The sequence below is a fragment of the Cheilinus undulatus genome, linkage group 2, assembly GCF_018320785.1.
Source record: "Cheilinus undulatus linkage group 2, ASM1832078v1, whole genome shotgun sequence".
Lineage (NCBI taxonomy): Eukaryota > Metazoa > Chordata > Actinopteri > Labriformes > Labridae > Cheilinus > Cheilinus undulatus.
Window position 1 is genome coordinate 24,962,756 of NC_054866.1, and position 27,483 is coordinate 24,990,238.

General features: G+C 39.0%; 1 protein-coding gene across 4 annotated transcripts in view; it reads left to right on the forward strand.

Annotated features, from left to right (window-relative positions):
• LOC121519720 (cytoplasmic dynein 2 heavy chain 1) overlaps positions 1–27,483 on the forward strand; it is a 165,317-nt gene that overhangs the window by 133,545 nt on the left and 4,289 nt on the right. For all 4 annotated transcript variants that reach the window (XM_041802555.1, XM_041802574.1, XM_041802583.1 and 1 more), the window contains 5 exons: positions 4,316–4,432; positions 6,266–6,373; positions 9,344–9,445; positions 19,273–19,362; positions 27,334–27,443. In XM_041802555.1, the coding sequence (XP_041658489.1) occupies positions 4,316–4,432; positions 6,266–6,373; positions 9,344–9,445; positions 19,273–19,362; positions 27,334–27,443 (527 nt within the window). The remainder of the gene's footprint in view (positions 1–4,315; positions 4,433–6,265; positions 6,374–9,343; positions 9,446–19,272; positions 19,363–27,333; positions 27,444–27,483) is intronic.

A 27,483-nucleotide genomic window follows, 5' to 3' on the forward strand; every position in this document is an offset into this window, starting at 1 on the left:
TGCCCCATCACTGCACTCTGTGCAGCAAAGCAATTTATCTCTTAATTACTGTTCAAATTACAGAGATGATTACTCCACCAGATTGTAGGTGCAATAACATCACACTACACTGTAATTATATCTGTTTTATGAGTTTTCATTTGACTCTTTGTGTTTGTGTTTGAGTGTATGAGTCAATACATACTGTTTGTGTGTTTACTCCTCTTACAAACCCACAACCCCAGTCATATTCCAGTGACTCACCTTCATTCAGGAGCCATGAAAGCGGTTTATTTTAGGGTCAGGACTTCAATTTAAGGTTGAGGTGTTTTACCAGGCAGCCATCCGTTTTCATTTATTTCACTGTAAAATAAAATTCACCTTGCAGAGACATGAAAGAAGCTTTAGATGGGTAATCCATCACTGTGAATATCATGTCTGCTTTTATACTTGTCAAGGTTATATTGTCATTGTGTAGACGTGGCATTTATGAGTGTAAAACCGGTTTTAAAAAGTCTGCACCTCAGCAGTGATTTAGTTTGATTGAATTCTTGAACACAAGAGGATTCATTTTGAATTTAATACTACCCAAAGGGTTGAGGTTAGACATATAGGTGCAAAAGTAAGGGCAGATTTTCTCAAGAAACAGTAAACCTGGAAGGGGGTGGACAAGGATATAAAGTTAAGTAATGACAGATTGACTGAAGAACATTGAGACCTGTCAATGCGTGAGCATGTGTTTGCATGAGTTATTTTTTGCATTTATGTCTGTTTGCACTGTATGTGTTAACTATGTTTCTTATGACAGCACATGTTGGGTTGCAGATAGATGACTTGCAGTATTTATGATCACACTGTCATGAATAATTAGCATTTGTGGGTGTCTGTTCATATGTGTGTGTTTGTGTGTAGTTATTGATGGTCACTGCAGATTCTGATGTAACACAATGAAATTCAGTATCACACATGAAGAGCACTGAATGTCTACATTCACTTTTGTTTTGTCTTTTTATTAGAGATGGAGCTACAGAGAGTAAAAGAGATAGAGACTACATAAAAAGGCTTGAGGATATGATCCCAGGGGGTAGAGAGGAGCTCCAGAAAAGGGTCATGTCTGCACATGAATAAAATGTTCTAAATCAGATGAAATGCATCCTTGCTTCAAGAACTAAATCACCGCTCCTACAACAGAGCTGAAAACCCCCTTCATGAAAAATGAAATTGAATTAATTAAGGGTGGGGGTGGGGTACGTAGGACAGATGGTTTTGATGTTTTTGTGTTAAGGCATGTCCTTCTGCATGCACTTATCCCCAGCAAACCCACTTAAACCATACAAAATCATTACAGCCTGTATGCACACTCCCATGAGGATGTTAATGCATTTAAGTCCATTCATCCTGTCAGAGTGGTCTGCTGATCTCTAGAACCACCAACCTAGTTTAATTCACACTATCTCACAAGGCCCCCAGTGTGTGTGGCGTGTGTGTGTGCGTGTGCATCTCCTCACCTATTTCTCCTGCATGTGATCGTCTCTCCTGCAGTCGTTTGTCACTGTCATTTCCATGCTCTCCCTCTCTCACTCTCTCTTTCTCTTTCACTTAATTTATGCCCCCACTTCTCCCAAAAGACCCACTCGCTTTCTGTGGGTCAGCACTTAACCGCACTCACACACAGAAAGAGCCCATGGGGCAGGAAGGGGTTTTGGTGGGTTCCATTAGAAATACATGCGAAGGCTCAGTTTGAGGGAACGGACGTGGGTCAGATTGGTCAAAAATGTTAGTTGTGAATTTATTTCTGTTACCTTAAAGGCATGATGGGTGATGCATAGGTGTATGTTATGTTTTTATTTCTAATGCAAACAATTATCATCTGTAATAAGCACTAGGGTAAACCAGTTTTCTGTTCTGAGTCCTGTATCCATAACATCTGTGGATGCATTATGCAATCCTAATAAACATAAAACTACTGGTGAGGACAAACTAGACCCCTTTGCTCTTAAACCCTCCATATAGCTTATTAGTGAATGCATCATTTATGTATTTAATCTTAAAGCGGTCTTACACCTACTTTTCCTCTGATTTCAAAGTCGCAGACAAAATTCCAAAGTCGGAGTAAAATCATGGAGTCTTGCTAAAGTTGCACCCCGTTATCTTAGCTGTTAGGTGTAAGGTGGTCATAAGACTCAATTTTAGCCTTTTTTTTTTTTTTTTTTTAAGTTTTTTTTTTTTTTTTGGGGGGGGGGGCTTTTTCGTGCCTTTATTAGAGAGAGGACAGTGGATAGAGTTGGAAACAGGGAAGAGAGCGGGCAGAGACATGCAGGAAATAGTGCCACGGGCCGGATTTGAACCCAGGTCGCATGGTGCGCACCTTAACCACTCGACTAAGGCGTGCCCCAATTTTAGCCATTTTAAAGTGGTCTTTCTTCAGTCTTGGCGTTATGATAATATCAAACGTGTTCGATATTGTCATAAGACTTAAGTCTGGTCGTATGCAAAGCGTGTTTCTCAGTGACGCAACCGTCGTCCACGACCAATGGGCTGGTGTTGTGTGTAAGCACAGTAATTCACTTCATTCTTCAAAATATGAAAGTGAACGTAGATCAATCTAGAGCCGCTGAATGAGCCACTCAGAACTCAGGAGATTAAAAAAACTTTCTGCTCAGAGCTGCAGATCTCTGCACCTCTGTGTTTGTGTGCCTTGTCCGTTAATTCATTCCAGGCTGACATGACAGGAACAGTAAACCTCCATTGGGATTTTCAAAGTAAGAGCCCGGTCAGTAGGTTTCGGTGGTGAGACGACTCATGTTTTCATATTCTGAAGTTCTCGGGATAGCTCTTCGGTTATTGCGGTAACAGGCAAAGTTGCTTCTCTGTTTAACTTTTCTCTCATTTCTACTTGATGTAAATGATTGTAAAACATCGTATTATTTGTGTCATATCATGAGCAACCCTGTAATTTCCAACCCTTGTATATATCGATATCATGCCAATAATATCATGGATTTCGAAATTAAAGGGATGTCTTTTACTAAACTGACTGCTCCCAGGGCAATTGAAATTGAGTCCTCTTGCACCTCCGTTCTCAAGTGGTTGGTCAAGACCCAAAAGTGGGCTGTGAAGCCATTTTCAGTGGGTTGCAGATGTGGGCCTTGAAAAAACGTGGTAAGAAGTCTGTGATGTGCTTTTATGTTGAAGGACAGGACTCCATGCCTTTGTTCAGCCAAATCTCATGTTCCATCTTAAATCCAAACTGCCCCATTCCTAATTAAAAACATTTGGTTTTGATTGAAAAATTAGAGAAAATTCGGTCACAATTGTCAATAAGGAGGTGGGGGTGGGTCCTGATGGAAAACATATGTACTCTTTAACTAGAAAGTTTTGCTTTACAGTTGGTTTTACATGTCAGTAAAGGTGCCACCTGGTGGTAAGTGCTTGTGATAAAAATAAGTCTTAATATATTTTAAAATGTATATATTTTAATGTCATTTATTTTCAAATCTTCATGCTCAGTGACTCTCATTTTTACTGCTGTCACATTGAAGTTTGAGATTAGCTATCATTTTTCTATCCTTCCTTTTTTTTAATCTCTCTCCTCCGTATAAACACACACGGATGCTCTCATACACACCCTCATATATGCACACTTTCCCTCCTGAGCAGAGAAGATAAAGCAGGTGTAAGTAAAGAGTTCTCCTGGCCCAAATGAAACCTATTTATCACACACTTTGCTTTACTTAAAACATGCACATACATAGAAATTACACAACCACATAAACACACCCTGAGTCAAGATAAAAGCACTATCCAGGACTAAGAGCCTGGAGCTGAGCATGCTTGATTAGGTGTGTAAGCAGCTGTAAGGAGATATGTTTGGGGTTTGGTCTTTTTCATTTGTAGTGTTCCAGGACTTGATACAGTATTTGCTGTCAGTGGAGAGAGTAGCCAGCAGAGATTTCAACAACATTTCATTACAGTATTTTTGTATTACTGAGGTGTTAGATGATGGATTCATTTGGAATGATTTTGGAAAAGGGACATATTTTTTTTATTCAGATTTCCCAGACTACAAATGCAATTATGAAAACACCACACATACCTTTATTGGCATACACAATACTTTTCTTATCATTAGTAACACCCCTGTGTAATAATACAAGGAAAGTTGTTTGCAGGAGGCTTCCTTCATTTTGGGAGACGAATCACAGGCGTGCTACAGAACCTGCTTAGTAAACAAATGCAGCCAATCTATTCAGTAAATGAGTACTTCCTTGTAACTTCTGCTCAGTTTATACTAGATTGATGTATTTGTTTATGTTTCTCCTTGATTTACTCACAGGTGATCTCCCAGCTCCGTGTTCTGAGCCGCTCAGTTGCAACAGGTTCAAAGTTCGACAGGGAGCTCTGGTCAAATGGACTTTCACCCATCCTCAATTTGTGGAAGAAACTCAACACGGTTAGACTTTTTTTATTTGGTTCATCCTTTGCATGCCTCTTTTTCCTACTGAACTACACATTTGCAAGACAGAAATGCGTTTCTTTCATAATGAATTGGCAAACAGCACCACAGAGTCAACCCTATATATTTAATCTTTATCGATTTGAACAAGAGGTTTTCAAGGTCTAACAGTATGAATCTTACTTTGAGTCCAAAACTTTAACACAAAATCACTGGAGTGCTGTATTTAGATTTTCAAGGAGAAAACATGATTTTTATTTTTCTGAAATAAGTAATAACCTCAAATTATATTGTTGATAATGCTTTTATATGATTTACAATTTAGTCCTTAGGCTCATAGTTCTTTATTATTTAAAAATCATAGATAAAAGAGCAGGTTTGCAGTTACATCTGAATATTAAAATACCACACTGGTCTTAATTATACAATAAACCATTTTATTGTTGTATTACCTATGCAGTAACAGCTCCTCCAAATTAAAAGCTGTGAAAGCTAAGTGGAAATTAGTACAGTCTAATTGAACTCTCTGTATGATAGCCACTATCCTAGTCAGGCAGCACTGCTGTGGTTGCTTGGATACTGACACTTCCAAATCAAAAGGAAATCCACCTTTAGATTAAATAATTTAGGCATCATACTTCCTCATTCTCACTGCTGATTTTCTCTCTTGCTGTTAATGACATAATCTCCTCCTCTCTCTGTCTCAGTCTCTCTCTCTCTTTTTCAATTATTGTTTTTGCCCCTTGCGGATGGAGTTGTTTTGTACTCACAGAGAGGAAAATGATTGACTGAGTTAATTTCTGGCAATGAGTCACAGCAAGCTTTCATAGACGTCAGTCTACCTCTGACTGCTTTCAATTAGCAACCCCTTTTATCATCAGCTAACCCTCCCAGTTTGACCATCAGGGGTTGTGTCTTCCTTGAGTGTAGAAGCACATGCTCAAGCATGGGAATTGTGTGTTTATAAACTGGGGACTAGCTTTACTTTGCATCTCGCAGCGCATGTATGTCCATCCTGTGTCTATGCAAACTTCAGGGATGTACTTCCTTGAAACGCTGGTTGCAGGGCCTTTGAATTATGAGGCAGCAGAAACTGCTTCAGTCAAATCTGTCCTATTTCTTTTTTCATTGGCCAAATTCACAATTCACAGATGGTCTCAGGGGGCTTTACAATCTGCGCAGCATACAACAGCAGCTATCCTTAGTTCCTGTTTATTTGGCTGTTCAGTTCCTTTTTTGAATGGAGACAGTTGCAGTGCTGTAGTTAAGCAGAGTCCCATCCTACCAGCCTTTTTTTCCCTTATTGTCTCATTTATCTCTCGCTTTCAATTGTCTCCATTCCTCCATCTCTCAGACCTACAATTCCTTTCTCCCTCTTTTTTTCCCTCTTCTGTCTTGTACTGTTTAGATGTGAGGGAAATAAAAAAGTGCAGGTGCAAATTGCAAAATATCTGCAACAGAAAACTTGTCTACTTTTCTCACTTATATCACTTTGTTAACCAAATTAAACAAATCAAAGCAAATTGTCCCATGTTTTGTATGTTACAAAGAGAAACTCTTTTATTTTGTTACATCTTCTTAATGTGGAATAAACAAGAAGGAAATAATTCAAAACTAGTACAAATGTTCAGTGTTAATGAGCAAGCGTGCAGCACAATAGCCCAAGGTTAAAAATATCTACAGCCCTGAGGTTATTAAAATGAGGATCATCAAATTGCATTCATGCCTTTTTCCTTGTCTTCTATCTTTTTTTCCTATTCTAATTCTCAACTGACTCTAGCAATCAGTCTGACCTCTTGCCAACATGTATGTCTTTCTGTTAACTATCAGGGCTCTCCTCTGATTCACCAGAAGGTGGCTCAACCCTCAGAAAGTCAAGGGTCACCTGTCCTGTCATTCATCACTCTGGAGCAGTTCAATGCCATTCGCTTGGTCCAGGTGAGACAGAAAACCAGTCCTCCTAACAAAATCATGCTTTTCTCATATAACTGCAGAAACTATTGCGTAACCTGCATCATATCGTTGAAATGGTACAACTTCTGAGTGGAAAATTAACCGAACATTTGTAAGGCAGCATACAGTGTGGATCAAACTGCATTAAATTGCTCTGTGCAATATTAAGGAAGGATGTACAGTGCCTAAAGGAAGTGTGTTTTACCCTTTTACCCTGATTTTATAAGTCAATCATAGTTGATATAGTTTGGCTTCATTTAGAAAAAAAATGTCAAGTTAATTTCAAAGTAAGCACAGATTTCTACAAAGTAATGTAACTTAAAAAAAAAAAGCTAAAACAACTAACTGCATAAGTATTAACCCTGTTTAAAGTGACTAACTTAATTCTGCAGAGTTCAAGCCAACTGGTGCTAGTAGTGAAGTGAGGATCACCTGAGTGCGGTGAATGTGTCTCACGTGATTGTAGTTTAAAGACACCTGTGTCTGGAAGGTCCAGTCCTTGGTTAATCAGTATTCCTGGCTACCATGAAGACAAAAGAACTCAAGCAACTCAGAGAAAAGGTTATTGAAAAGTATAGGTCAGGGGATAAATGCAAACTATTTTGAAGGCACTGAACATCCCCCTGAGTTCAGTTAAATCCATCATCAAGAAATGGAAGGAAGGAATATGGTTCATGTGTAAATCTGCCAAAATCAGCCCATCCTCACAAACAGCGTAACCGTTTGAGAGGGAAATTAGTGAGAGAGGCCACCAAAACACCTGTGACTACTTTGAAGGAGTTACAAGCTTCAGCATCTGAGATGGGAGAGACTCTGCATACAACAACTGTCAGAGCTTTGTGGGAGAGTGGCAAAGAGAAAGCAACTGTTGAAAAAATCACATTTAATCTGGACTAGAGTTCACCAAAAGGCTTATTGGAAACACCATGGTCAATTGGTAGAAAGTTCATTGGTCTGAGACAAAAATGGTGCTTTCTAACTATCAGATAAGACACTATGTTTGGCATACACCAAGCTCTGCAAATAACAACAAGCACACATTCCCCACTGTGGAGGCCCAGTGGTGGCAGCAGCATGCTGTGAGGATGCTTCTCAGCCGCCGGCTCTGGAAGGCTTCTAATGGCAGAGAGGAAAAGGAATGCTGCAAATATGGGACAATCCTGAAGGACTGTCTTTTTCAGTCTTCATGAGAACTAAGCCTTGGGAGATGATTTATTTTTCAGCAAGACAATGACCCAAAGTATAGAACGTAAGCTACACAGAAATGGTTTGAAGACAACAAGGTGAATGTTCTGGAGTGGCCGAGTCAAAGCTCAAAGCTCAGTCCACTAGAAAATTTGTGACTGTATTTGAGATGGGCTGTTCATGTTCAATCCCAGTGCCAAAGCTTGAGCAGTTTTGCAAAGAAGAATGGAGTGAAATTGCAATGTCCAGACTGTCCAAAGGTGCATCTACTGAATACTGACTTTAAGGGGGTGAATATTTATGCTGTCACTTATTTTACATTACATATTTTTGTTAAATTGACATTACTTTGTAGTAACCTGTTTTCACTTTGATATTAAATGATATTTTTTTTAGAAAAATTTTGTGTCAAAAAGCCAAATGATATTGACAGTGATACAGGTGAATACTTTTTATAGGAACTGTATGTTAAAACCTTAAAAGAAACTTTGCCCCATAAGAATGCATGATATGAGCATTTATCATAACCTTGCAAAGCAAATGGATACGCCCGTTTCCATGTTTCTCACTGGCAAATCCATTTTGCAAAACTTCTGTCTAAACCGTTTGGGCCCGGTTAGAAAGTAACAGGACCAATAAGCGACAAGGGGCAGTATTTTTGGGCGCAGTGAAGTCATGACGTAAGCAAGCAGCAACAAGAGGCCGGTGCCATTATGACATCAGCGTGGATGCTGCTAAAGTGCCAGTTTTATCAGAATGACATTTCTTCGTTAAAAGAAGAATAAAGAACAGCAGTGAGTTGTTTTCTTTTCAAAAACGACAAAAGTCATGTACTGACATGTCTACAGTCGCCATGATTCCTGTTATTCCTCAGCGCACACGCACCTCAGTCGCAGCTATGTCACGTGTTTTGTTGCTCTGATTGGCCCGTAAAGATGTGACAGAGAGAACGTTCATCCAATCACACTCAGAGTTTTCTTCAAATCCTCTGCCCTTTCCCAAACACTTAGTATTGGAGGTTTTCCAAATGGATGTGTAAAACAAATCCATCTTGCATGTCAGGTTATATTTATCATATATGTGAAGAATGTGTTTGGCATCTTTATTCAACTGTCAGTGGATACTTGATAATGTCACAGCAGTAATGCAGTCCAAAAGAAAATCATGTTTTATCTTTTTTTTAATCATGCTGTGATAGAGAGCATACCATGATGAACTGCAGCATTACATGCCTTATGTTCTCAGTTAGAGCTGCTGTCATCAGGTCAACATTACAGGGTCCCAATTTAATATTAGAAGAGATATCTCAAAATATAGAAAAACTTATTTAATCCCACATCGGTAAATCTCCTAAACTCATACCAAAAGGTGGGGGTATGAGAGGGAGGGAGTGGAACGTATTTGGCACTCACTGTATTGGTTGCACCTGTGATATATATTTATTTAATGTTTCTGAATGTATTGTATTCTATGTATTTTTGTGTAGCAGCTTTTTGTTCGACACAAATCCCCCTCTGGACATAATAAATGAACCTTGAATCTTGAACATCACAGTGACATGTAAAAAGAGCCCTGACACAACTTGTGGGTACTTTTGTCCGAATGCTGTGTTTTTAGTGTGTAAGTACACCCAACATAACAATTACAGTCCATGTTGTTATGAACCACTTTACAGCAACAACCTAGCATGATACCACATGACATCTCAGGGCACCAGTCCTCTTCAGTGTCTTCTCAGTATGTTTACTAAACCTTTCTTTTTTTTCACAGGGTATCCACCAGTCCCTGGCTGCTCTGAGCAAGGTCATCAGAGGGAGCCAGTTGCTCACACCTGATGTCCAAAAACTGGCTACTGCTCTGCTCAATCAAGAGGTAAGAAAGATTAAAGACAGGGAAATGAGGAGACAGAGGGTAAATGATTGGAAATAAAAACACAAATATAGTTTTTGTTAGTAAAACCGCAGGTTAGCACAGTAGTATCACTAGCTGACATTGATGGAAATAAGTAGGTCAATTTTTTGTGTCTACAATTTCAAGATGAAAAATATTAGGTGTGTCCTCACATTTTGCTTGATAGTTTTACATTTTTTACCCGCTGATCCTTCCTGTGTTTTGCACCAAGTGTGTGAAGTATCATGCAAGTCCTTAGAGACTGAGTATTTTTCTACTCTGTTACTTCTGCATACTGTTTTTTATTTCTTTTATTTCCTATCATAGAATATAGTAAAAGTGTGATTTCTCTTATAGATAGACATCAATGCTTCTTTTAGCTACAGTCGCTTGTTATTAGAGTTGAAGTGAAAAAAAATACTCACAGTGTGTTAAAGTTATGACCACAGGGGCACAGATACATATACAGTGTGCAGAGCTAACTTGTAGACATCCAGCAAACACGTCATGTGTTGTCCCGTGTGTCCCCAGGCTGAGATGAGGACAAAGGGGAGATGATGAGGTACTGTAGAGGAGGAGAGATACACAATCAACCTTTTACTCTCTCTATGTTTGTAATCTCCAGAGAGCTGCCCTCGGCATAATTCCTTCTACATTGCATTCCTCCTCTCTCTCCTTTTATTTGAGGCTGGCTACACACAAAACAATATTCCAAATCTGAAACAATTGTCATTTGGACAAATAACCAGTTGCAACAAGCCTCAGATTGTGACATGCCAATGATCGTTAGGGGGAGGCAAAATCAGTAGCTCTTCTGTCTTGTCTCTGTCTCTCTTATAACTAACTTTCCAATAATAAATAACCACGAATTGTATATAACTTTTTCCAAAAAAGCTTGATCAGTGTTCACAACCTAAATAATGTAGTAACTGTCTATCAGGTATGAGTTTCCATGAATCAGAAATCTTCCTGGACACATAAACACTGTCCTAGTCTGCTCATTAACTACTCAGTATGTAAAGCTGATGAACCCTGTTCTTTGTAATTGACTGTAAAATTAAACTGTAAAAAGATTTTCCATGGCCTGGAGTGGGGAAGCACAGCCTTTTTGTCTTTGATGATCATTTCTAAGACACATTTGAAAATTTTCATGCAATGCAGCATTTCAGTGAGTCAATGGACAATGAAACAGGTCCGCTGTGTTAGTTATGTAGGACACTGCTACTTTGTAAGACCCTTTATTTTAAACTAAGAGGATTAATTTTGACCCAAATAATTGGCTGTTTCCAAGCGATCTTCATTTCTGGCGTATAGTTTTTCTCAGGCCCAGATTTCTGAGTATTGAACAAAAATTGCCTAAAGAGTCATTTGTTTGATGAGGCTTTACAGCCTCAATACAGAAGGCAACAGCAACTGTCCTCTTTGTTTGTGCTGCGTGTTGGCCATCGACAGCTTCCTTGATTCTTATTAAATAAACCACCAGCAGTATTCAGAATTCGTTTGCATCATTCTTTTAGATGAAATGAGATGGGGGTATTTAGCAACAAAAACACTGTAATGTTTCTGTACAAACTTATCCATAAATTCTATAGCTATGGCTAATTTTGTACCGGTGTGCTTGTGCGTAGATGCTGTGTGTGTGTTTTAGCATCACAATTTGTCACATTTAGAGGTACATCCACTAAGCTGCACTACTAGTAATGTCTTTAGAGCAAGATTTCTGACAGGTGCGCGCTTAGATCACCAACATCACAATGACGGAGGAGACAGAAAAAATGAAAATTTTAAGGCTGAGAACTCATTTGTGCAGAGACATGCAGCAAAACGCACACCTGTCAGCACGAGAGTATTATTAGATGAACAAAGGCGATTGTTGTTGTTAATAAAGCATTAAAACATATTATTACACAAATAATATGTCTAGAAAGCAGTCATTGGTCAGTTCAGGCAGAGAGAAGTCATCCTGTATGGTGTAAAAGTGCCTCCTGCATAAATCAGTATTTCATTAATTAATTCATTTGAACGTTCAGGATTTTTCCATGACAATCAACAGCAGTGACAGACGACAAACTTCACACCACATGTTTACGAAGATGTGATTTTTTAATTATCATGAACAGAGCGATAGGGAGACATTTATTTAATACCAAGGATGAAGAGGACAACGTGCATATATCATGACCATTACACTTTTCACAGCTAATTATGAAACAGCATCAGTCTGTTGTTAGACACAATGGTGTTCTTACGATCTTTTATTGGTAAAGGGAAATATTTTAGGACCAGTGTTTCGTTTGTTTTTACACAAAAGCTGTGCATAATGATGACCCCTTCCATCATCCTTATATGCTCACTCTCTCTCATTTAAAAGAATAATAAAGTAAAACAATTAAAACACTGGGACTGGTTTTGCTTTGGAAAACTAAACATCTCAATGGCTGTTACACAGTGTTTGTGCATGCTGCATAACGGTAGGGTTGTTTCTTTGTGTAAAAGCATAAACAATTTATCAACAAACATTTTTATCACATACAGTGAAATGGGCCTCTCTGTAAGCTTTTTTTGATCTGATTTGTTAAAAGGTTTCCTGTATTACAGCACACTGTTCCTATGCTTGATTTTGAACTGTAAAATATTAAATGGAATTTCAATGTCACCACTGCTCCTCAAATACTGCTGCTTACTTTCAGTGTTTTTTTTTTTTTTTTTTTTTTTTAAATAAGACAATTCATTGCTTTCTGATAGGAGATGAGAGGCACACATGGCAGCAGAGTAAGATATTTGGCTGATTACATATTTAATTTTCCATATTTTGTTTTAAAGTGGGTCATGCTTAGGTCCTTCCAGTTCACTTCCCATTGTTGTTCATGAAATGTTAATCTTAGAATAGAGGAAGAGAGAAATAGTGCCAGTTTAATACCTTGTTTCATTTGGTGTTAAATCACACTACTTTTACTGCCAGTGGTTTCATTGCAATTTGTAATGGGGCTTTTTGAATAGTCCTCCTCCTACCCTCATTCACATACATGTAAACACAGGGTATCCGCAGGGTAGTAAAAGGTAGTAAATGAAATCAGCTCAAATTAAGGTCACTGAAAGGTAGTAAAAGGTAACAAACACAATTTGACTTGGTAGTAAATGTTTCATCTTTTTTCATTTTTGTTTTAAGTTCAGTTAACAAAAAAAAAATCTAAAATAAAATATACGTGTGAGCAGGATGGCAGGACCTGGGTCGGCATTGATAACCTCGATTGGTTCCACTGCCTCATCTGTTGCGCGCATGCATGGTGTCGGAATAGCATCACATTGGGAGAATGTAAGTTTTCACAACTTTGGCTCAATGACCCGGCATCTAAAGACTGGCTTAAGCCTGTCATGGGGAATGACCGGGAGGCATTTTGTAAAGTGTGCAAAAAACCCATAAATGTAGAGCCCTATGATTTCCACGTTAACGGAATCAAAGACAGAATTGCGGAATTGGTCAATAAAAATGGAATTTACAATTTAACGCAGCAATCGCGGAAATTGAATGAATTTGAATGAAATGTTGTGGGTTTTTTAGAAAGAGGAACATATATCTGAGGAATAGGTTGCCAGGGGAACACTAAAGTGGGGCACAACTTGTCCCTCACTCACAAACACTCACCCCGCCCCCTCCTAAACAATAACAGCATGTCAAAGCAGCTTCACGAAACACCGTCAAACATCACGTAGCCCCATACGGGGCAGTACCGTGGCACATAATGTTGCACCTTCAAGAAAACTCATCCGTGCTTCGAGTTATTTTACCTCACCACACCACCTGAGCGGTGTGCCTCACCTCACGCGAGGCACACCGCTTAACCCTTGGAGGCTCAAATCAAGTGGGACGGACTCGAGATTTTATGAAGTCTAAATGATGTTAAATTTGAGTAACAGCTTAATAATTCATCCTGTAAATACTGTAGTTCCCTTTGGTTGCTTATTGAGCCAATACATGTCTGCATTAACGTAGCGCTCTGATATGAGGCAGACGGACAGACAGCGAGGATGGAGAGAGATGAGGAGAGAACCGTTACAGTCAGGAGTAGAACAATGCAGCATCAAACAGCATGCACTGTTACATATTGAGAGAGTAAATACAAGTTTAGGTAACAGGTTTACTTTTAACCATTTAACTTTAATGTGACCTTCTTATTAAGTTACTATCACTCTGTGTTTGAGAGAACAGAAGGATTTCTTCATTTACATTATAAACATCAGTTAGGATGTGATTATACATGTGAATGTGTCTTGAAATGTTGAAAATATCTGACTGTTACACTGGTTATAATTATTTTATATCAGGGCTATCCAAACAATGGCTCCTGGGCCAAATGGGGCCCTTTTTCAATAAATTTAAGGTTATTTCTATTTAATTAGTGAACATTTTAATCATTTACATAAGCAAGACACTCTTTTTTATGGTAAAATTAGTGGAAAGGTTAAAAAACAGAATTCCAAAAAATTAAAATGGAAAAAACAGAATCAGGCAAAAAATTAAACAGATTTCATAGGGCCCTGTAAATGTGACCTGAAACAGTGTTACAGCGATCAAATCAGACTGAGAATCCATCATTCACCAGCAGTGGATTTGCATGCAGGGGCAGCAGCTCCCTATTTCGTTTTTTCAGAGCAGTGCAACTGCAAACACAAGCTCAGCTATGAGTACAAGTATTGTGTGTTGGTAGTAAAAAATTTTGTAGAGGTAGTAATAAAGGTAGTGAACGGTAGTAAATTTTGTGTGCAGTTAGTGTGGATTTTCCTATTGCATGTGCTCTGTGGATCACACGTTAATTATTTTTCCATTTCCACAGCCAAAACACGTGCAAAAAAACTGTGTTTTTCTTTAGTGGATGTGCCCCTCAGAGTAAAAATGACCAAGAGAAACTGCAGGTTTGTGTTGATTTTGTTGCGCCCTGCAGACAAAGTTGTGTCTTTTATCTCTTTGCTGATTTCATCCAGTAAGTCTGTCAGCAGTGTCTTTTTTCCACGATAAAAATCTGCTTTATTTTAACTGTGAACAGATCACCAATCCAATTTATTTGTATTTAGGCCATAACTGCTAAAAATGTATCTTTATCTAGTTGACCACAAAGCAGCTCTTTGAGCATTAGACATAACTTTATAGAGAAATTTGAACTTTATGTTGTTGGTCTTATTTACTTTTGTAGGTCATAAAGAGACACCAGTGTTAATTTCAGTGTTTAATTACCAATGAAAAACACCAACAGGGCACATTTGTCCTATATTTTTTTGAGACTTTTCTAGGGGTGTGCAGTATATGCGGTAGACAATATAAATGATAGAAATTTGGCCTACGGTAGAGGTTTGGACTCTACCAACCAATCGCGATAACGCTTGTTAATGACGTCATCGTATCTGCCTCAGTGTGAATTAGCAGGCAAAAACACGTGTTTTTTCCCTCTCAAAGTCTGACGGCTGTACCGCAACTAAGTCAGTGTGCCGTCTCTGTCAGCCTCCCTGGGGCTTTAACACAAGCTAAGTGCTGCTTTGGCTGGTCGCAGAGGCCACGGCTGCAGCTCTTCCTCTTACAACAGCATAAACAACCGTTTAAAAGTCTATTTTAACTTATGACTTTCTTTTCTTAGTCCACAGTGAGTCAAAGATCCATGCTGTGATGTTAAATGAGGTCAGAAAAGCTGCTGTAAACTAGCCATATTCTCTGGCGGTACAGCAGCCAAAGCTAAGCTAACTCAATTCTAAACACAATACTTCTGTCAAGCTCTTCAAAATAAAAGTCCGCGGCTGTTATTTTTCTAAAACGCTTTTATTGTGAACGCCTTCACTAGGAAACATGTTCAAGTCATTAGCAGCTTAACACACCTCCTCAGATTAGAGATGAAATGCAAAACTTGGAGTGCAATTAGACAGAAGTAAATCTAGAGAGACTTAAAAAAAAATAAAACATGTTTTCTGTGTTCCTATACTTGGATATAAATTGAGTATGCCATCAAAGGCTTGTTTTAAGGGGAGAAGGGGGTTAATAACACTTGAATTTGGATTAAAAAGCATTATCTCTTTTTAATTTTGTAATTATAATACATAAACATAACATAAACATAATACCGGAGGCAAGAAAAATACCGTGATATGATTTTTAGGCCATATCGCCCAGGCCTAACTTTGACTAATTAGTAATTTTCAAGTAAATACAATATAAAGATATATTTATACCAACTCATCAATTTGACAGACCTCTGCTCTCTGCTTATTAAAATAAATCAACAGAGTTGTAATAGCATCACTTCTGCTAGAAAATAGAGCTAAGTTTTATTATACACATTTTTTTGTGCTCCTGTTAAGTCTAGAGTGTGATACTATACTCTTTACTTTTGTGCAGCTGATGTTTTGTGATGGCAGTCTTTAACTAACAATTATAAAGAGATGTGTTTGCATATATAATTTCCACAGAAGTTCCAGGTGGTTGTTGCAATAGCTGGAAAAAGTATAACATCACAGAAAATAATAATGTTAGGAGTTTTTACAAAGCAGCTGTTTCTAATGAAGCCAGTTTGAACCACAGAAAAGGCACAGTAAGAACATGGGATGTGATTTATATTGTTGTGAAACTGACCATTTAGGGTTGTAATATGGTAAAGTATAGTGGGCTGGAGAAATCAGCTCTATTGCCCTTCTCCTCAGCTGTGCAGTAAAAAGGATTCAATACTTGGAAACAACCCAAGCATCAAAAGAGAGCGGTAAACAGTGCTGCAAAACTGGAATAAATGTCACTCACTGCTGCCTGTAGTCAGAGGAAAGATCATTAGCATCATGAGGACTGATGCAGAGATGGCTTTTTGATTAAAGGTTATCAGTGAATTTTCTCTGCCAGCTGGATTAATTAGTATGTCAGTGTTAGTTTCATAGTTTATTTTGCCTTCATTGTTTCTTACTTGTCTCAAACTTGGTTCGTAAGCAGAAAGGGATCAAAGCCATCTTGTGAAAGCATTTGCTTGCCAATATGTTCCTATCCACTTCTTCTAAAATTCGCCACTGGCAAGTGCAATGGGAAATCACTGGTGTGTCCACATTAGATAGTGTGTCTCATTATAATCACTTATCTAGTAGGAACAAAACAATATACTTTATATTGGACGGATTTGTTGTCTTCTTTACTTCAAACATATTAGAGGGAGATCATGCCAGCTCCATCTGTTTCTTTGTCCACAAATGTTTTTTTCTTGTTAACTGCTAGGTTATAACATTAATTTTTTCATCAGAAACATATATTCTGAAACACAAACAATTAGCAGGGGAATGGAACGTTTGACTTGCATCTATCTGACATTTAAAGTTTTTTTTTTAGCTCCATTATGACTTCAAAGCTCAATAATGATTTCTCAGTCGTCAGCCTCCCACTGTGCATATTTTTGAATGTGCATGTGTTAGGTTTTTCTTCTATGTCTGTTTAGTTTTTATCAAATGTGGTCATCCTAATTTGATAGGGAGTCACCCATTTTCTCCTGAAGGAATCTGTCCTTCACCACCTTCACACAGATATTGCACTTTGCAATATGACTCATAGGCATTTCATAACTCTAGGATTTAGAACTTTATAATCATCTACCTCTTGGTTCCAGGTTGGTCAACTGAACTGCTTACTGTCTGGAATAATTTTAGACCTGTTCAAAAAAATTATAAACTAGTTGACTTTGTACACTCTTTCTCTTGAGAACTTTTTACTTACACTGTGAAAAAAATCTCCCTGCTTCCTTTCGTGTAGTAACTTTAGAAATATTTAGAAATATCATCCAAAGGAAAACAGAATGTGTTGCTTTTTCAGTGGAGGGTTTTTTCCTTAACCACTGAAGCCTTGCAACTGGGAGATTGGAAAATCCTTTTGCTACAGTGATATTGTGATGCAAACAGAAGACACAGATGGAAAAACTGACAAGATGTGGTGAAATGAACTGTAACAGGTGCCAACATGAAGAGACACAACCTGCCATATTGCTGCTCATAGCAGTATTCTGTCATTGGGAGGTTTAGGTTGATATTTCTGTTATTTTTCATATGTCAAATATTAAAGATATGTAGCATTGATGCAGTTTACAGTACACAACATAAATACTAGAGGGATTTATTCAGTAGCACGTCTGCCAACTCTAACCATTTGGTAGACTTGAGAGGGTGATGATGTCAGAGAGGTGACATCATGTGTAGACTTGGATAGAACGACGCACAATGTTTGAATTTAATGACTTCATTTAAACATTAACTGTCCATCTCCTGTTTTGCAAAACCGAATACTTTGACATATCATTTGAAGTCAAGATATGCACACAGAGGTGGAAAAAGTACATTTTCTCTGATTAAAATTTACCTAAGTACAAGTGAAAGCTACTGTGTAGTCAACAGAGGTGGAAGAAGTACATGAGTTATGTACTCAAGTAAAACTAAAGTTACTCTGGTTAAAACTTACTTATGTAAAAGTACTGAATTCAAAATGCACTCCATAAAGTACAAGTACCCAAGAAAACTACTCAGTTACACTACTTTAAGTAACTGTTATCAGTTACTGTCTAGCCCTTGCATGTGAACAAGATCTGGCAGGTGAAGTTGCAGATGTTTACAGAAATACTTGTTCTTTTTTCCCCCTTTTTTAGACAGCACACTGGATTGAGCAGAGAATCAATTAAGAGTGGGCATGGCGTGCAGGAAAGGAGCTGCAGGTTTGATTTGAACCCAGCATTGCGAGGAGGACTATAGCTTTCAAGCTTTTCAATGGGTGCAACCTTAACCACTAACCTCTTAGCACCTCACAATCTTAAAGGGGAAAACACAGCATACACTCTACTAACCAAAGCAAACATCTGACTTACTGATAAAAGGGCAAACATCCCTCCACAGCAGAACAGATTGTTGTGTTGATTTGAAGCAGGCAAGTTGTTGGATAGACTAATGATCCCTGTGTTAGTCTGCAATATGTTTTCGTTCCCTGCTTCTATACCGGCTGATGTTAAATAAGAAAGGAACTGAACCATAGGAATGATGGAGAAGCATCATTTGTCAACAGAACTGATGTGATCCACTCTTTTTAGCTTTAGATAACTAATCAAAACTCTCAGAAAATAATGAACATGGGATCATAGATAATTATGATAATGATTATTACAACAGAATCCCAGACCCCTGTCTCATCTGCTTAGATGGCATTGGGTGGGGGGTTATAAAACTGCAGCAGTTCTGTAGATTGGGATCTAGGTTTTCTGGCTTCACTTTGAGGGGGCTCCAGTTTTGTTCATATTTTTATACAGTCTATGTTAAAGTCTGTGTTTTAAGTTGATCCACCAGGTTTAGTGTTGTTATTGTCTATCTCTCACTGTTGTTTTATATGACTGTCTTAGCCTTCAATGGCAATACTAGAAATATGGGGACAGACAGGGTGACCTGCATCAAAGCTCTTGGGATTTTGTATTCTCAATGATACCCAATAGTTTAGTGACTTTAAGACTTCTTCAGCAACTTTACTTCAAAAGTACTTCCAAGGACAAAACTAGCAACTTATCTGGCAGACATTAGCTACATTCCCCTAAAGAATTTTTACAACACAGTCCAGCAGATTTGCAGTCCTCCTGCATGCTGTGGCTCTATGAGCTGACAGCTGAGTTCAGTGGCTGTGAGAGAGGCACGTTCGATTGACCCCACACAATTCCCGCAGCGAAAATAACATGGTTTACTTTTTTCCTCCATGCTGACACTGTTTTTGTTATGAATTTATTCTTTCTTTGTACCCCTAAGTAACTTCTTTCTCCCCCCTGTCTCAGTGTCCTTTGACATGGCAAAATAAATGGGAGGGGCCTGAAGAGCCGATGCAGTACCTCAGAGCTGTTGTAACACGGGCTCTCGCCATACAGGTAAGACATGCAGATACCCTTGATTCTTTCTCTCTGTCCATCAAGATTTGTTGTTATTCTTTTCTCTTAGAGGTCTCAGGAATAATCAGAAATATTTGAACATAAGTGACATCAAGTCCCAATGCTGGAAAGCTTTAAATGAGACAATCCTTTAACTGTACATTTTATGAAAAAGGGTGAAACAACTGCACATTTTGTCTGTAATAGTCGCCATGGTTTAGTTTTATTCAATATCAGATCCCATCAGCATTATCACCACTGGAAGATGAGATACACACTTAGGGAAGAGTTTTAGAGTTTTAGTTATTTCGGATGGCACCATTCAACAACTTCCACCAAGGACTTACATTTTTGTGGACATTGTCAATTCTTGGTCAGCTACATCCCCCACGGCAGCCCCCATTCATGTGTTTCTTGTGAGTCTCAGCTCAACAGTTGCACAGCAGCTTCACTCTGGCTTTCTTTAGCTGTATGAGCATGACAAAAAAGATAAATGTTCAATGATTTTATGCAATTAATGGGTTTGAGTTTGCTGAAATAATATCACAATACATATTTGTGAAAAGATAAATATGAAAGTGTGGTTGGGCTGTCCAAAAGAGGGAAAAGCACCAACTTTTACTATACTTGTTTGATGAATGAAGGTCGGAGAGGTTATTTCTGATGCCCTCCAGGTTGTAAGGAAATCTGAAGGTGGATTAACTTTTGCAACATGGCATCAGATTTACTAGTCAAGTTGAAGAGACTATTAATAACTGTCACCTTTGTCATCTGTCATCTGCCTGCTTTTGTTCTCCATATGGCATGGATGTCCTGCATGCTGATACCTAATGACAAGGCTGGAAAGAATAAGAATATTTTGCTAAAGTAAAGTACACTTGCTTTGATTTGAATTTGCCTACAAAGAAGTAAAATTAATGCTCTAGAGATCTACTGAAGTTATAAGAAAAGTTATTCATTTAGAGTTTACTCAAAGTACTAAGTACTGAATGAAGCCTAGTGTTAGTTCATGCAGGACACAGAAGTCACACACCCAGCCATGATCAGCTGATGGCCAGCTGATCCAAATGATTCTCTTGCACCCTCACATTCAGATTCATGTTGCTATGGATTAAATGCTTTTGAACTAATTTCACTGTAATCAATACACATAGTCATAAATGTATTGATCCATATGAGGATTTCTAGCTATAAGCTCCCTGGAAACTCAAAGCATGCTGCTTGAATAACCCAGGGAGCATCTTTTAAACAGAGCCTTCTCTGCCAAGTAGAACTTCATATCCATTCTGAAATAAAAAGGTTAAATGTATGACAGGGTGTTCCTCACTGAAGGGGTTATTTTTGATACCTGAGGGAATTAAAAATAAAATAAAATTTTTCCTTTGTGTGATAAAGCAAGAAAATATTCATTTTTGACCATATTGTTTAATTAGAAGCGCATCGTTTTGATAAGCTGCAGAGTAAATGCAAATTTTGGATGCAATGTGGAATTAACCTCAGTCCAGTTTTTAACTTTTACCCCTACCCCTCATGTTGAGTGCTCTTTTGCCCTTTGTTGCAGAGTTAACTGGGGCAATGGTGAAATATTCTCCTGTAAAATGTCACAACCCTTTCAGCTCCTGATACATCACTGATGGCATTTACATAAAAAGATTTAAGAACAATAGTGGACATTAGTGCTTTGAACATATTTTTAAGTGCTTGTGTTAAAATCAAAAGGGCTTTAATGCACTTAAACAACTTTAAATGCTGATATTAGATCGTTGTTATAAATGTCAAATATTTCTGATAATTCATAAGGCATTCTGAGATATTGCCTACAACACTGAGTTTTGAGTGTGCCTCTGGAAAATTTCTAAAGGGCCATGGAGTTCAAGCACTCTACTCTACCCCTCCATTCCAACACTAATCTGGACAACCTACCCTTCCTTAGAAGTGTATATACTAAACGTAGTGGCAAGGCTATGTGGAGGGGTGAATTTCTCATTACATGAGTTTGACCTCCTTGTGGTATCTGTAAAACAAACAACTGGCCAGTTTCACGAAGCTGACAGAAAGCATGGACCTCCTCTTTTTGTAACTCAATTTTTGTTTATTTGTTTTTTTTTTTAACTCAGTCACTGATGTTGTTTAAAATGAAGCAACATACAATGCTTTCCTAAAAGTGTACTTAAGTAAAAGTTAAATTACAGGTTTTAAAAATTACTCTAAAAAAGTAAAAGTAAACCAAAAAGCTGCTTATTTACTGTAATATGAGTAACTGTGATTAGTTACTTTCCACCCTACTTAATGGTCAGTACAGAAAGGACTAAACATTTTCTTCTGACAGTAAGTAGAACCCTGTACAAAGGCCCGATGCTGCCATTAAACTTTCAACAAAAAATGCCATCATATCTCTGTGGGATAACTGCTGGCAAAGGCGTCTGCTCACTACCTTACTGGCTTTCATAACCCAGACAGCCCCTGGGATCCTCTGTGGTACTCCTACAGGAATTAGACTTAAGAGTTTTGTAATCAGCATTAGCATAATAATCAGGGGATCAGCTTAAATCCAAAAGGCCTTCCCTCTGACGAGTTTGCCCTCCAATTGTGATTAATATTACAGAGGACACTCCTAGATTTTAGTAGTTTCAAACAGTTAAAGACAAACTTCAATTTCACCCCTCTCACACTGGCCTTGAATAACTCTCTAGTCTCCCCCTTCATAATACGTCTTCCAGCTAAATCAGAGTCTAAAGACCAGACTAAGTACAAGCAGGTTATACCTCTGACTGAAATAATTTATGACTGATCTAGGCAATGTGTTGACTAAAACCATGCCAGCAAATTTCTAATGTTGTTTTCAAAAGCGATTCATAAATAAAAGCAGATTATGATATTAAAGGATGCAGTTCTGGGAAGTGTTTGCCCTAGGTTGGTGCCAGGAAATGAAGGTTCTGGCTGAAACTCCTCTCTGTCTCTCATCGACTGTGTCTGACTGTACGCCTACCTCAATATGCTCTGGCAGACTAGAGAAACACATACACACATCTGCTTGGAAACAGTTTATTTCTTTGTGAATTTGGTGCATTTCTTTTTTTTGTGTGTGTGGGCGAGCCTCACTGCCTGTGTCTGCCTGCCTGCCTGCCTATCCATCTGCTTATGTGTGTGTGTCTCCCTGTCTGCCTTTCTGCACTCCATCTGTCTTCATGTGCGTCTATCTGGAGGCTGCACTGTCCTTAACTGTCTGTTTCTGCCCATCAGTGCTGAGTGATATCTCTGTTAGCAGTGTGTCTGTGTCCTGCTCACTAATCAGTCTAATAAAGGCGGAGATGGTCAGAGCTGCCGCTGCTGTGTGGAACTGCAGAAGAATAAAGAGCTAACAGCACAGCAGTGCATCCCAGACGCCCAGGACAACCTTGAAAACACCCAAATGCCCACACACAAATAGTATGCATAGAAGCGCGCATTAGCTTGCTGATTTATTAATACCCTAAATTCTGGGAGCAGATGCCTGCCTCTGTTTGTGTGTGTGCATGGGCATCTGCCTGCGAGTATGTGAATGTGGAAATGGGCTTGCATTTGTGCATATTTTTTCTTGTTATAATACTCATTCCAATTTATCTCTAAAGCCAGTACAGACTGATGCTGAGCAGAAAAAGCAATCCATTTATAATAGAGGCTGGATCAGATGTTTGTTCATTCTGCCTCTGTTTTGTCAGCAATTTTCTTCAGCTGACCTCCAAATCCACTAGTATTCTGGCAATTTAGAGAAAGCTGCCTGACTTTTAGAAAAAAAAAGGAGTGCATAAAAGGACTCAGAATAGAAGAAGTCTTCAGGCTTCGGTCAACTCTTAAAGGAATACTTCAACATTTTGGCAAATTGGCCCATTGCCATAATTTCTATAGTCTTAGTCATAGGTTTGTTTCCTTTAGTTGTCGATGCAAGCTGTTTCTAGATCTGGGGGGACCGATATACCAGCTGCGCAGCTAACGCTATGGAGACAGACGGTATTTTTGGCTTTCCCTCATCAAATACACAATCCAACAACTCCAAAACGCTCTCATGGACAAGTTGTGACCTGCACATTCACCACGCTATGAAGTAATCATGGAACATTACGAGATGGAGATATTTTAAAGCTAAATGCAAATCCGGAACTACCAAGTAACTACGGCACTGTCACAGGCGTGCACTGTGTCACTCCGCTCAGTGGTTTACTCGGAAAGTAGTTCCGAGTATTTGCGTCATGTGTCGTAATGTTACATAATTATATGTTATTATTTCACAGCATGGTGAATGTGCAGGTCACAACTTGTCCACAAGAGCGTTTTGGAGTTGTTGGATTGTGTATTTGATGAGTTTGATGAGGAAAAGCCAGAATACTGTAAGACTCCATTGAGTTGGCACAGCAGCTCCGAACTCGGCAGCGCCAATCTAAAAATAGCTTGCACGGACAACTAAAGGTAACAAACCTATTACTAAGACTATAGGGATTATGGCAATGGGCAAATTTGCCAAAATTTTGAAGTATCCCTTTAACACTGAATCTGGCCACTGCCGACATACAGACACTTTGATAGCTTTGGAATAAGTGTAAACAGGAAAGTGAAATGTGTTGTTTTGCTGCTCTGCTTCATTATCAAGTAAGAAGAGTATGCAACTACAAACTACTAAGTAAGCTTGTATCATAATAAGCATATCAGGTTAAGTGGGTAAACTCAGAGGTGTCTACACAAGCCGTGTTCAAGCTTCTGAGATGTGTCATGCAGGTGCCATATTGAAGTCATGGCTGATGATAAATGTATGTCCTTGACTGTGGGAGGTCTGTCCACTATTGAAATGCTTGTAACTTGCTGAAAAATGAATCAGTTTTCAAGATGTTTTTGTCAGAACTTTCCGGCATGCATTTACGATCCAAGAAACTTGAACAAATGATGAAAACAGTTTTTCATACCAAAATGTTTTATCTAATCAAGGGTTGTAGCGAGTCTCTAGAACTCATAGTAACATTTGTATTATAAGGGTTGTTATATTCCGCTATTGGAAAGGCTGTTATTGCAAGTTGCATTTGTTTGAGGCAACTCAAAAATTTGATGTTTTTTCTGAATTACCAAGATAATCTCAGATTACATAAACAATGAGAAGAGTGAAAATGGTTCAAAAAAGTGTGCTGTCTTTTTCTTATTTAAAGACATAATTATCCTATGTTAATTATGTCTCAAATAGCTGCACATTATCAATTTAACAAATAGCTTGAATATTCATTCATTTTAATGGAGACCTTCGATTATCATAGACTTGCATTCATCGTCAGCTGTGATTGCATCTCTTTAAAATGGCTACCATATGACATATCTCTCCAGAAAACAGTTGTGGCTCAGGCAGAATGTATGTGTACACGTCTATGGGATAAACACCGCAAGAGTATCAGATTGATTTTGAGCCTAATTTCCCTCTTACAACAAACAAACTTGAAGATTTTTAATTGTTGTGAAGATTATCTCACCAGATTTTCCACCAGAGGTGTATGAAGATTGAGCTGTTCTGTCAGGAAGAACATAGCAGCTGCACTGATTTAAAAAAAAAAAAAAAATTACATATATCTAGCCAGTAATCCTTCACCTCCCGCACCAACTCCGCCTCCTTTCCAGTCTGTGCTGCCTGAGGGTCAGCACGCCTAGGTCTCAACCCTTGCCTGCCAATCAGTCTCTGATGCACCCACCCTGCAGGTGGTGAACCCACAGGGTGGTGGCTCCATGTTGCCTTTTCGGGCCAACATCCAAAAAATGAGGGCTTTCTTGATTTGCTCTCTGTCTAGACCATCCCCCCAAGACCAATTTACCGTGGGAGACCCTACCAGGGGCTAATGCCTCTGACAACATTGCTCCCAGATTTATTGGGACACACAAATCCCTCCACCATGATATGGTGGGGAATTTCAGGGGGAAGTGAGTCTTTACCTCAAGTGAAGTAAGTATCTTGGGGTCTTGTTAATGAGTGAGTGTAGATGACCGTGAGCCAGAACCCTGTGGATTATATACCCAATCTGGCTTGGGAGACGCTCAGAATCCCTCAGGAGGAACTGGCAAATGTTGCTGGGGAGAGGGATGTCTGGGTTGACTTGCACCACCTGCTGCCACCACAACCCAACCTCGGGTAAGCAGTAGCAGATGGACGGAAGGGTGGTAATATCAAACAGTACATACCTGAATCTGTATTTTGTTTTTTGTTTTGGGAGAGGGGTGACCCTGAGGACAAGCCAGTATGCCCTCAGTGGATATCCAAACGAAGAACGAAATAACAAATGCAGTAACTGGAAAGCAAGCTGAGTAAAGAAGGGAGCACGGCAACCCCAGCAAATCTATTGTTACTCAGTTTCAACGCTAGCTGTAACAAAAACAGCACACTGCATGTTAGTATCATCTCCATATTCCAAAAACTATGATGTTTTCTTACCTCTCATCCACCATATTAGTTTCCCTTGGAGTCACATTATTGCATTTTGGTAGACCTCTAATTTTGAGAGTCAGGACTCTGGTTGTTTGTGAATAGAATCTGTGAGTGTTCAGTGTCCTGTTTTGGTCATGGTTTTGCTCTCACACAAAGGAACAAGACTGTTAAATCTTTCATTATTTTGGTGAATGGACTAGAGCTCTTTTCTAGTCATCTTTTCTGACAAAAGCACTTTTATTGTACAGTATATTTTAACTAATCCCATTCATATGCCTCTGACACAGCAGTGGGGTTTAGTGTCTTGCCCAAGGACACATCTGACACGTCACTGTATGAGCTGGGGATCAAACCCAGGATCTTACATTTGAGAGGCTCTACCTACTGATCCACAGTGCACCCACATATTTGAGGTCTTATACAATGCTGTTTCAGATATTCATCATCTGCCAAGATTTAAGTCTTTTCTTGTGCACCAGGCTTTAATTATCAATCAGTGTCTCTCACATTTCTTTTTAAATTTGTGTCTTAATACAGCTGTCTCTTTATACTCTGCATGCATGTGCTCATGTACGCCAGTTTAACTCCATTATATCTGTATACTCGAGAGACATCTGGCTGCAGACCTCGAGCAAACCTCTACGGTGGGGCATTCGGCCGCAGACCTGCACGCTGGGGTGGACCTCTGCGCTGGGGCTGACGTACATTGCCCGAGCCGTGGACCTTTACGCTGGGGTGATGACGTATATTACCCGCGACAGATTTTCTGCTCAAGCTGCTTGCCCACTGGCTTACCCTAAATCTAACCACTTGGGTTTTAATGCCTAAACCTAAGCACTCGGGTTTAAATGCCTAAACCGAACCACTTGGGTTTTAATAGCGTAGACCGTAGCCCCAGCATAGAGGTCCGCCCCAGTGTAGAGGTCTCCGGCTGAACGCCCCAGCGTAGATGTTTTGTCGAGGTCTGCAGCCAGACCCTCTTGGTGTACTCAGGCATGTGTGTGTGCTCTGTATTCTCATTAGGCGGTAATTGGGGTTCCAATGTTATCAGCTTGTGGATGTGGTGATAAAAGGACAAGGGGACATTAAATACTATATTGGCCACACAGTGTTATTGACTTTGTTTTGCCCTGTCCCTCTGCAACTGTTTTTATCTCTCATTAGCAGACACACTATGACTTGGATGAAAACTATGATCATTCCACTGACAGATCGATGTACTCAAGGAAACTGTACAGAGCCAATCACAATGCAAATGTTTTTGTTTGTTTTTCTTCAAGCATCTACCCACAGTGAAAGAGTTAATACCTAAACAAAGCACTTTAGGTATTCCAAGTCAGCTCTGTTTGTGTCACATTTCACCACTTTAACTATTGTGTTTATTCTCATTATCTTCCATTGATCCAATAAATATCTTGCCTGACTTCTGTGTGAAAACTGATTTTATGCCTGAATTGTGTGTTTATTTTCTAGCTATTCGGTTGATTAATCTTTGTGAGTGTCTTTGTGTGTGTTTCTCTTTATGTTTCTGTATCCAGAGTTGGGTGGAGCGTGCTGGCAGACAAGCTCTTCTATCAGACACCCTGGATCTATCTGAGCTGTTCCACCCTGACACCTTCCTCAATGCTTTGAGGCAGGAAACTGCAAGGTAACCTTGAACACTTTTGTTTTTTTTTTTTTGGTTTTTT